The 12,432-nt window shown below is 39.5% G+C and overlaps 1 protein-coding gene across 1 annotated transcript; it reads left to right on the forward strand.

Moving 5' to 3' along the window:
- The first annotated feature begins 3,673 nt into the window (after nt 1-3,673).
- Nucleotides 3,674-4,794, forward strand: RETNLB (resistin like beta). Its single transcript, XM_007119293.1, has 3 exons — nt 3,674-3,800; nt 3,983-4,063; nt 4,667-4,794. The coding sequence occupies exons 1-3, from the start codon at nt 3,674-3,676 to the stop codon at nt 4,792-4,794; spliced, it is 336 nt and encodes a 111-aa protein (XP_007119355.1).
- The last annotated feature ends 7,638 nt before the right edge of the window (nt 4,795-12,432 follow it).

Raw genomic sequence — 12,432 nt, forward strand, 5'->3', positions numbered from 1 at the left:
AATAAATTAAGGCACAGTGAAGTAAATTGCCCCAAATAGTCTTCAGGAAATTCTGACCCATATTTGAAAGTTAAAGACATGAATTCTGTGACTATCCATAAATATTTCTTAATCTTTTAAAAGAGATTCTTTAAGAAACTTCAAAATAAATGAATGGCATAAAAAATTACTAATTCCCTCTGGGTGTCAAATGCACTACGCATGCCAATGACCGCAAGCTTTGCCCAGAGGGGGTGGGAAACAACTCTCCCTGTTGTTAAGGCTCATCTTAACAACAGCTTAACCCAAGGGCACTCTCATGATCCTGGGTTCTCTTTTCTTTTCCTGTCATTCCCAACAAACCCACTAGTCAATGCAATTCAATTCGTATCTTTAAACCAATGTTCTGGGCATCTGCTTCTCAGTCTGTCGCTTTCTTTACCAATTCTCTCAAAAAAATTCTGATTTCTCTTCTTTTATTAGATTATCTATGCTATTATGTCACCTGTGGACTGATTACTGTCAAATTTGTATCTCTGACTCTCACCTTTGCCCTGAACCTCAGACTGGTATTCCCAGATCCTTGTGCCAGAGCTTCACCGGGGTGTCTAATAGGCATATTAAATGGATCATGATCAAATTCGATTGAATGTTTTTGCCATACCTACTCTTCCCCAGGGGTCCTCATTTTAGTCAGTGTCATCACTCTTCAACAGGTCTTGCAGAACATAACCTTGATCTTTCACAACTCTCTCCTATTCTCCACACCTAGTCCATCAAGAAACCCTAAAGAGGCTCAACCTTCTCTATATAACCCAAAGCCATCCAATTCTCACTCCTTCCCCAACTACCACCTGAGACCTGGAACTCTACAAAAACCTGCTGCCTGGTCTCCTTGTTTACCTGTTTTCCCTCTGATCTCTATTCCATAAGAGTGGCCTTTGAAAGCTTTATAAAACATAAATCATCTCAAGCCACTCCCTTGAGCAAAACACTCCAGTAATTTCCTGTCAAATTTACAGTGAAACCCAGAGCCCTAACGTTTGCTCACAAGTGCTGTATGATCTGGCCCTGGCTGTGTTTTAAAAAGACTCTTACCTGACATCCCTTTCCTTTTCTCACTTCATTCTCTCCAGCCACACTGTCTTTATTACTATTGCTTCAGCACAACAGCCATTTCCCTGCCTTGGGCTCCAGCTTGACCCTCAGCCTGGAACATTCATCCCGGCTTCTCCTATGGCTCACACATGCTTCTGCAGGTCATTGTTCACATGTTCCCTTTCCTGAGATGCCTTCCCTGAATGCACTATATTATGTACGACAGCACAGCACAGAGGCACACTGAATTGCCTTGTTTTGATTTCTTTTCTTTGCATTTTTCTTTGCTTTTTTAGTTTTTTTAATCATAGAAAATTTAAAGCATATTCAGAAATAGAATAATATCAATATCCAACTTCAGTACTAATCAATGCATGACTAATCTTATTCATTTATATCCACAGGTTTCTCCTTCCCAATAGATTATTTTGAAGCGAATCCCTGACATCATGTGATTTCTTCTGTAAATATGTCAGTGTGCATCCCTAAAAGGTCAAACCACTTAAAATGATCACAATATCATTATGATACCTAAAATAACAATTCATAAATATCAGCAAATATTCAGTCAATACTCATATTTCCCCACTAGCCCTCTAATTTTTTAATGAGTTTTTTGTTTGAATCAAGATCTATATAGGATGTTTGAAATTGATTTCTTTTTCTTCAAGGCATTTTCTAACGTCTGACATATTATATATTTAGCTACCATATTAGAATGTCCTCTCAAGAGGATAAAGACATTGTCTACATTGCCCACTGCTGAGTCACCAGAGCTAGAGTTGGTACAGAGAAGCTCTATAAATAGTCCCTGAAGTAACACACGAATTAATCTACCCAACTTCTACACCAAATCTAAGCCTGTGTTCTTTCTTGCTCTCTGTCACTCTTTCCTTTCCTCAAACTCCTATCTGGTAATAAGGAAGCATCCTTGCCTTTTGCTGCCATCACCGGGCCCCATTCTCAAAGCTGCCTGAGAGAGAGATACAGAAGAAATAGCTGTTCACTGGAGGGCGTCTTGAGGGAAGAGGCGGTGAGGCTGGCCCAGCAGAAGCAGAGCCAGGCTTCTCCACCTGACTGCCTCCACCAGTGGTCATCCAACAGCCATTCTCTCCTTCTTCATCTTGCTCTTGAATCACAGGATTCAATCATGGTGACCACGTGCCCCGTCCCAGAGGATGAATCATAGCACTCCTACCACTCTTGGCCATATAAGAGTCCTCAATCCTTTACTCACTCTTCTAAAATCTAAAAGGCTCTAAAAGCCTAAAAATGTTTTCCTAAGTTTGAGAATAACTCATTTGGTAGCAAAACCTGATATGGCCTGGTGTCAGGCTATTTATGTTCTCTATCCCAAGTTTTGTGAATATTCACACATGATTGCAGCAGACATATTAATGTGTTTCATTAGAGGATGTTGCCCCAGACATCCTTGGTAATAAGTATAGCATAATCTACAGAATTTGCACTCTCTTACCTTCTAAAACCTGAAAAATTTTGAGTTCTGAAACACATCTTGGTCCAGCGATCTTGGATAAGAGATTGTGGAGCCCTATTCAATTTCGCAGCCACACATGGTGGGAGGGGAGGTCAGGTGACCCAGAACTGAACAATGAAGTGTAAGGGGAAATCTGGTTGATCTTCTCGGCAAAAATCTTGCTTCTCAAATGAAATTGCAAAGCCTCTAAAGAGAATGGCCTAACCCTAATCCTTCCTTCCTTCTCAGGGTCTTGGTTAAATATGTGATGCCTGCCACCTTATGACCATGAGAAGATCAGGGATGAAAGAGCCAATGAACTGAGGATGGTAGAGGAAAAGAGGAAAAGATCAGGCTGGTGATGACTCTGCTGAGCTTCCAAAAGAACCCTGCAATCAAGCACCATGTTTCTGGTTAAGTAAATAGTAAACTTCTTAGTTTATAAACCTTCATTAAGCAGGTTTTCTGTTACTTTCCTACAGATGGGATTAGCCAAGGACAATAAAATGACGTCTAAACAGGTGACAAGTAAGGCCCTCACTCAGCATAAAGTTACCTCTTCCCAGTGAAGGCTCAAACAAGAGGCCTCTAATGTGGGCTGCACAACAAAAGGCCCAGATGCTGGTCTTATCAGGTTGTCAAGACGAAAGGAGAGGAAAGAACAGAAACGCAGGAGGACTCTCTTAGGCAGAGAACCAGCATAAAGGCAGTTATTGCTTTTCTTGGGCACACTGAAGTTTATCACATTTGTGTGCCATGCCCCAGCAGGAGTTCTTTGAAAATTTACCAGGAAGTGTGTTTGTATGTGGGTGCAGGCTTGTGTGTTAAGGAGTGCCCAGGTCAATATCACGGGGTATAAAACATCCTTGCCTGACCTGTCTTTGCAGAACTTTTCTGACTTTTTCAGTGAGTGAGTCTGCCCTGCAGCTGTGCTCCCTGATTCTCCAAACTGCTTAGAGAGCTCCAGGCTCCTCCACCCTGACACTGACATTCCTCCATCTGTCCTCTCTGGAGACTCCATGTTCCCTTCTTCCTTCCTTCCCAACCACACTGGAACTCTGAGATCTCATTTTCTTTCCATCTTTCCTTCCAGAACCCAGGACGTTGCCTTTCTACAAAATGAAGCTGAACTTTTGCTTCCTTCTCATCCTCATCCTCCGTCACCAGATGACAATCCCAGGGAGTGCTCAGTGCTCCTTAGACTCCATTGTGGATAAAAAGATACAGGATGCTCTCACTGGTCTAGATAACTGACTGGAGTCGGGTGATCGGGGGAGAGGATGGGAGAGTAACCCGGATCAGAAACCTTAAAAGTTAGTGAGTAGCTTGATTATGGACACAGTTACACCTCTGAGGTAGAAGCGAATTTCAAAGGGGATTATGGGAGACAGAGATTATGGGCAATATCCCTTCTTCTCTCCTACTCATAGCTCAATCCCTTTGCCCCAGCAAAGAGGATCTCATGTTTCAGTGTCACGAACTCAGGCAAACTGTCTTTCTGTCCTGCAGGTGAGTAACTGTGGGGAAGAATGGCAGGTATGATGCTCCATGCCCTCCCCTGTCCATCTCCCAGCACCTTCACCTCCCCCCATCTCACATCTGTATTAACCCGGGGCTGAGTCATAATTCTTGGTTCCCAGAGATCCCTTCCCATTCTCATTTCCTTTAAGGATTCTACTGAGCGATTCTGGGCTTCTGCCTCTTCCCTTCCCACCTTCCTTTCATGGCTGCATATACCAGCCCTTCCTCTCTTCAGTAGTCCTGTTACGGTCATGCCACTATCACTCCCCCGTCCTTCATCTCCCTTTCCCTGTTCTCCTGTGTTGGTTGTTAAGGGACAGCCCAGAGTTAAATGTATCATGCCCCTAAGAAAATGGAAATGCCCAGGTCCCTCACTTTCACTGGTCTCTTCCATGGCCCTATGTCTAAATTTGTTTTAGTAGTTTTTGTATTTTTTTTCTTAAAGAAGACCTTCAAAGCTGAATTCATTTTAGACCCCACAAAACCTAGATCTACCTCTGGGGTGCATATGGATGAAAAGTGATTATGAGTGGACCTCATCCATCTCAAAATCAAAGGGATCTGATGTCTATGTCTCATGTGCTCATGCAGGGTCGGTTGTCACTGGCTGTGCTTGTGGCTATGGCTGTGGCTCCTGGGATGTTGGGGGGGAAACCACATGCCACTACCAGTGCAACCCAGTAGATTGGACCACTGCCTGCTGCTGCCGCCTGACCTGAGAGGGAGGAGAATGAAAACCTAATTGCGACTGTAATGAAACCATGATCCCAAATAGGAAACCTGACTCAAACTGTCCCTTTCATTTGTTCACAACTCTGCTTCTTGGGTAACAAAAACAATTTTTGCATTTTTCTGTGTTTATATTTTTGATATTATCATCCATGGCCTGGGACTCCTCTAGCCAGAAAATATTTCCCCACATCCCAGTTATGCCATGTCAGGAAAGATTAGGAAAAATATGTGCAGAATGGGACAAACTGAGATAGACACTCCAGCCCCTAGGTCCCTCAGTATTTAACAAAAGGTTAATGACTCTTTGCCAAACACTTTGCTTGGACTGGAGGTACAGAGAGACGAAATAACACACATGTCCTTATGAAACCCACCAACTAGAAGGGTGGCCAGACAGACTTTCCAACAAGTAGGCAGGCAAGAGCAGCTTTGAAAGAATCAACTTCTACATATATACAATGGAATATTACTCAGCCATAAAAAAGAATGAAATAATGCCATTTGCAACAACATGTATGGACCTATAGATTATCATACTAAGTGAAGTAAGGCAGACAGAGAAAGACAAATATCTTATGAGATCGCTTATATGTGGAATCTAAAAAAATGACAAATGAACATATTTACAAAACAGAAACACACACACAGACATAGAAAACAAACTTATGCTTACCAAACAGAAAGCAGGGGCTGGGGGAGGGATAAATTAGGAGTTTGGGATTAACGTATACACACTACTATATATAAAATAGATAATCAACAAGGACTCACTGTATAGCACAGGGAACTCTACTCAATAATCTGTATGTGTATGGGAAAAGAATCTGAAAAAGAATATATATATATATATATATATATATATATATACTTCAACTAGATTTCAATTTTTTAAAAAGGGAAAAAGAAAAGAATAAATTTCTAGATTTTTGGCTTGCATGTGTACTCTTTCCTAGACTTACATGCCAGAGATCTTTTTGATCAAGGTGCCAATTTGCGGTTGTTTTCTCCCCTGGAACAAAAGAGAAACCCAGCCCTTCCCTGTCATTGAACCTTACCTTGGTTCATCGCCCTGGGGTATAAACATTTGCAGAATGCCAAGGGGAGGATTCAAAATATTGGCACCAATGTTGAGTGATCCAGTGACTGGGTAACAAGTCCTTTATAAGTTGAGAAGCTTCCGGTTCATGATATAATGTTGAAGGAGGGCAAAATCCAGTTATCAACTGATAGACCATCAAAAACAATTTTAATAATAAATTACAGTGTGATTTTTAACAAATAACTCAAAAGGAAGTAAAAAAAATTGAATAACATTACTACAATAAAAGTTTTCCCTTCCTGTCTGCTTAACTGTGAGAAGTAGGTATCTTAAAGCTTATAACTATGAAAAGAAAAACTAGGAAATAATTGGTTCTAAATTTATCTCTTTCTAGGATTATTCATTCATGGGTATTTAAACTACTTGAGAAAAAAAGCAGCTCCATCTCTCTCATTTAAGAAATACTTTTCCAAAAGGTACCATTTGTGTTTATTAATTACTTATCAACATTTGTTATAATTGCTTTGTTCAGTGGGGTACTATTAATCATTGTAATAACTTAATACTCTTATTTGTGACAACTATAGTGAGTCTTTAAAAATATGAAACAAATCATGTCACTTTCCTGTTCAAAGTACATATTCTAATGACTTCTGATTACATGTAAAATAAAATCCAAAGTATTTATCATAGCCAAGAAAACCCTGCATCTACTCACTGGTTATAGCTCCGACCTCATTTCTGATCCTTGCTCACTTTGCCCAGGCCACATCTGCATTCTTGGTGTTCCTGTGAGTTCTAGCCACCCTCCCACCTCATGGCCTTCCTACTCTGTGTCCCCCAGAGAGACACAAGGTCAATCCTTAATATTTTTCAGAGATGTCTTCACAGTGGGCTCTGCCTCTTGTCCTGTTTTGTTTTGTTTTCCCATAATGCTTCTCAGTTCTGACATCATAGTATGTATTTATCTGTTAATATATTAGTTATCTCCCCTCAAGGAACATGTGATCCAGGAAGGAAGTGTGTCTTCCCATCGGGAAGATATTCTTTAACAAAATATTCTTTAACAAAAGTTTATTTAGCAACTATGGTGTACTAGTCAATTTGGCAAGTTCTAGGCATACAATGATGACGAAGAAATTGCTTCTGCTCTTGGTATTCATCAAATAGTCAGGGAGACATCAATATGATTTCAAAATAATGCAGTAAATGCTGGGTGTAAGGGGTGCCCTAGGTACAATGGCGGCCCCATTAGCAACATCTAACTCAGCATTGATTTAACCACCTGAAAGATGTTGTGAAGATGAGAAACAATTTAAGTAAAGTGACTGGTATAAAGCCTCTCACATAGTAGGTAGGCTCTCAATTAGCAGGAACACTATTTTCTCATCAATTGATGAGATTTTCCACTTTCAGTGGCACTTCCACTTTCAGTGCCTCTATTACTCTTTTAAAATGTTTTTCAAAATATTTGTAAAAGATTTTCCATTTATTGATGAAAACTTAGACTCTGTGACTCTTGTTTCAAAAAAAATGAGAGCCTTTGCCTCTTCTTGGACATTTTGTTGGGTTTTTTTTGCCATGAGATTATAGACAGGCAAATGAGAAGAAACTACCATTTGCCTTAGTGACCTAGAACTAACCATTTTCCTTTGTGTTTTTTCTTATGTTTCTCTGCTCAGAATCACTACCCAAAACTGCTCTATAGCCAATGTGAGGATTAAAAAGTGAACACCTAAATGGTAAGAAAAAGCATGAACATGAGATAGTTGCATAATCTATGCCTGTCTCCTCATCTGTAAAATGGGCATGATAATAATACACACCTCATAGGCATATTGAAAGAGTTAAATAGATACTATATATAAAATACTACATAAATATTAGCTTTCATTGTCTATGTAATCAAATACATTTAAAATGTAATTTTCCAAAGTACTAATTTAGGACCTCGTATATATTAAATGCTCTAGAGTATTATTTATCTTGCCAAAGGTATCATTTCTCCTCTGCTATTGACATTAATTTTTCTTTCTTGTCTGCACCAAATCATCACTTTTTCTACTACAAACAGTAGTGAATCTGGCAGAATAAAGTCTTCATCAAAAGCAAGGAGGCCAAACAAGGAGATGAGGAACTGTACCAGGGATCTGTCCATTTATCATTCTGGAAAAGATAAAGAAGACATTTCTGAAGCATTAACTTATGAGCCTAGAATTCTAAATTACATCATCTATAAATCTAAGCTCCCCCTAAGTGATACTTATACCTGAGTTTGAGAGCTGAAGAATAATGGTGTTTATCTGCTAGGGCTCTGTGGATGGCAGAGATCCCAGAATTAACATTGATAATCAAGACTGCTGAAGAAGCACTGACCACTCTAAATCAATTCCAGGTGTTTTATCTGGTGACAATCTGTCTTATAATTCAAACAGGAAGTGAGAGTGCCATCGATGGGTAATTCTCTGGTCATAGTTTGTTTTGCTGGCTTTGGGTGGTTTTAAGGGTGTGGGGGTCGGTATTTCTTTTTCTCCCCTCAGGAAAAGCAATTGTGATTAGCAGGAGTGACTACAGAATGGAAAAATACCTGCCTTGACGATAGGCTTCTGGCCTCTAGTAATTAAAAGCAAATTAAAAATAACATTTTCATTTATCAGATTGACCAAGATGAAAAGAATAAGATTATCTGGTGTTAATGTGGATGTGTAAGAAAATAGGAACTCTCACATACTGCTATTAGGAGTGGAACTGATTTTGCTGTTTCCAGAATAACAATTTGGCAATTTTAAAAAGTTCTTTAAAAGGGAAATATTCTTTAAACCAGCAGTCTCATTTCTAGAAATTTCTCCTGAGGAAACAGTTGGACAAGAGCCCCCCAAAATATGACATCATTCTGTAACACTATCTAAAATAGTGGAAAATATAACCCTAAATAGCCATTAATAGATTAGTTAAATGAATTAAAACTATACAAAAATGGAATACCACACAGAAACTAAAAATAAAGATCAACATTAAATTGTTTAAAAACCAACCTGTGATGAAATTTTGGGTGATTATAGGCTAGTTTTCTTTATCAATTTTTGAAATTTTCTAGCAATCAACTGTGATCGATCATTGATCTAACCCCTGAAAGAGCCGTTGTGAGGATGAGAAACAATTTAAGTCAGGTGACTGGTATAAAGCCTCCCTCATGGTAGGCTCTCAATTAGCAGGAGCTATTATTATCTTCTCATCAATTAGGTGGACTTGTGGGCACACAGGCCCAGGTCTCAAGAGATGACTGAAGATGGAAATTACGCTTCCACTTTCAGTGCCTATATTTCTCTCTCTCTCTTTTTTTTTTTTTTTTTTTTGTGGTACGCGGGCCTCTCACTGTTGTGGCCTCTCCCGTTGCGGAGCACAGGCTCCGGACGCGCAGGCTCAGCGGCCATGGCTCACGGGCCCAGCCGCTCCGCGGCATGTGGGGTCTTCCCGGACCGGGACACGAACCCGTGTCCCCAGCATCGGCAGGCGGACTCTCAACCACTGCGCCACCAGGGAAGCCCTCTATTTCTCTTTTAAAACATTTTTCAAAATATTTGTAGAAGATATTCCATTTATTGATGAAAACTTAAAATGGCCTTAAATGTGACTCTTGTTTCAAAGGAAATGAGAGCTTCTGCCTCTTCTTGAACTCTTTTTTTCTACAATGGGGTTATAGACAGGCAAATAAGAGGAAACCACCAAAATGGTAGTTTAGTGACCTAGAACTAACCATTTTCCTTTGTGTTTTTTCTTATGTTTCTCTGCTCAGAATCACTATCAAAATGTCCTCTATAGTCAATGTGAGGATTACAAAGCAAACATCTAAATGTTAGGAAAAAGCATGGTATTTGAAACTTATTTCCCTTCATCTTAGAAAGTTTATTAAGAAAGTTAAGAAACCACAAGTTTCTATGTGATGTGTGAATCACATTCTAGAAACATGTAATCTTTTGATAAAAATGGATTCTAGTGATATTTAACAAGGCCGATAGGTCACAGGACACCAATTTCCTGAGCTGAGTTTATTCAATAATGTGAAGGCAAATTAAACAGGAGTATTATCTTGGTAGTCATTAAGAATCATTATGAAGGGTTGACTCTGTCTCTTGATTATTTAAGTTTTCAAAGAATTGGATTCCTCCCTACGTTTCTGACTCTTTCCTTCTTTGATCCTGTTACCTCCCTTCCTTTCTCCCAGCTCTTTCTAGCCTCCTGCTAACCTGCCCTGCGCTTGAGCCTGCTTCTTTCTCTGCGATTCACATGCACGGGCTTCAGGGGAGTTAACCATCAGTTGTTCTTCTCACGTGCAGCAGTCTCAGGCCTTCTCTCTGGAGTCTAAAAATAGTCTACTATTGATATTTTCTTTCTACATAAGTAAAACTTTGATCATTTTAAAAAAAGAACTACAGTCACGCAAAAAAAGTGAAAATGAAAAGCATCTGTAATCTACCACCCAGAAAACCACTGTTATAGTTCAGAACATATCTTTCCAGTGTTCTGCTATGCATCCAGAAGAAATTTTTTACAAAAATTGGATCATAGTCTTATACAGTTTTCTAACCCGATTGCCTTTTCACTTAATCATTATACAAATCTCTCCATGTCATCCAAAATTCTAGGACACCTTTTTCCATTTCAATTTAACGAACATTTCTTTAAAACCATATACAACCCTGTGTTACCTGATAGGGACCAGAGACGAATCAGACAAAGACAGCTTTGCTTGCAAACACAAAATAAGCACAAACCAGGTGAGTGTAGGGAGGGGGTGGACAGGGTGTTATAGAAATAAATACCAGGAGATTAAAGTTTGACCAGAGGCTGGGGAAGGGCTCCTGAAAAAGTGCCTTTACCTCATAATCTGTATGCAGGTGTTCCAGTGTATAGATGGACCTATAGACATTATCTGCTCATATTTGAGGCCTCCTCACCTGGCTAGGTCTACCAGGTATTCATATCTATTTTTAAATTATGCTTCATAAGTCCTGTTAGCCATCTGTGTGTAGATAGTCTTGCTTCTCTACCTCTGTCAATCAAGAGGGTATATGCTTATCTAACAGGTGTCCTCTGGCCACCAGCCTATTATTAAAAAAGGAATAACATAGAAAAAAAAGGTGAGGATTTCTTCAGTCTTGCCTTAACTTCAGAACTGCCTGCTGAATACACTGCAGGCACACTGCCTAGGTTCAAACTCCAGCTCTACAAGAGACACTGGGGAAAGTTTCTTTCCCTCTCTAGGCTTCTTTCCTCACCAGTAAAATGGGGGTAACTATTGCACTTCATAAATATGTCATGGGGATCAAGTTAGAAAATTCATGTGATGTCTGGCTTAAATTTAGCATTATTGTTATTATTATTATTATTATTAATTCATTCATTTAGCTGAAATGGCAGGAAGAGTGAGGAATGGAAGCCTGGTAACTCATAAATTCTACAAATTCCTAAGTGACTGGTGGTTTCCAGTCACCAAAGTGGTCTCCAGATTGCTCCTAGCATTGCTAGATCGTGGTACCACCGACACCACCACCTGAGAGGCATGGGGCCACTCTCCTGCCAGAATCCAGACCATTTCACTACCTGAAGTTTTTCCATCTGAAAAGGAACACTCAGGATAAAAGCACCAAATATTCTTGACATTAAGGAAGCCCCAGAATCCCTTCCCAAACCAATTCTTTCACTATATATCCTGTTTGTCCCCTCCCTCTTCTTCCAAAAGAATCCAGACCCACGATCTCTTTTTTCCATTTCTGCTGTGTTGCGGGGGGTGGGCATCCTGTTTACATTATATATTTTCTCTGACAAAGTTTAGAAGTCTAATGCCCCTGCTTTTTTCTGTCTACTAAATATCCACCTTTGATTTTATATTTAGAGAAAGGATGGAATGAGGAAAAGAGTGATTTGAAATATCCAGTTCAGGATAACATTCTGGATATGAAATTATATAGGAAGTCCCCAATCAAATATTTGAGTTGACAAATCTCTTACCTCTTTAAAAGGGAAAGAATATATTTGTAGCTGTAATCATTGGAGTTAATGTTTTTCTGCTTTGATATGGAGACTTGGGAAAGCAGAAGGGTAGTTTTTAAAGAAAGTATTTTCTTGAGCAGTGGACAGCATATGGAACTTAGAGTGTGGAGAACGGTCTCCTGATTACTGGCTGTGTGACCATTTTTGAGGCTAGGATCCCGATTTCTGGGTCTTGGAGACTTGATCATCAAAAATGATCTCAAAATGCATCAAATAATACCTGCCAATATCATAGAAACGTCATCAGGCTCACATAATGTTTGTAAAAGTCACTTACAAATGTTGAAAGTTTTGCAAAAGTTAATTATTATTATTATTTTTAAAATGAGCTGCCTATTTCTTAGGTATAACATCTTAAGAAGTCCATGGAGGAAATGTTATAAGTGTTGGGGAGGGAAAACGTTTTCCTCTACCCTTTCTGGGTTCTTCTGGCTGGTCTAAGAATTAAATCGACATGAGACAGATTAACAGGAAAATATCAAATTTAGTTATGTATGTACAGGGGCCTAAGAGAAATGAGACCCTGGGACAA

Source organism: Physeter macrocephalus, chromosome 1 (assembly GCF_002837175.3).
Source record: "Physeter macrocephalus isolate SW-GA chromosome 1, ASM283717v5, whole genome shotgun sequence".
Classification (NCBI taxonomy): Eukaryota; Metazoa; Chordata; class Mammalia; order Artiodactyla; family Physeteridae; genus Physeter; species Physeter macrocephalus.

Excerpts from the sequence above, each read along its gene's own strand:
- RETNLB (XM_007119293.1), top strand. The coding sequence starts at position 3,674 with ATGAAGCTGAACTTTTGCTTCCTTCTCATCCTCATCCTCCGTCACCAG. Across the intron at positions 3,801-3,982 it reads GGATGCTCTCACTGGTCTAG|AGCTCAATCCCTTTGCCCCA; the intron begins ATAACTGACTGG and ends TCTCCTACTCAT. Across the intron at positions 4,064-4,666 it reads ACTGTCTTTCTGTCCTGCAG|GGTCGGTTGTCACTGGCTGT; the intron begins GTGAGTAACTGT and ends GTGCTCATGCAG.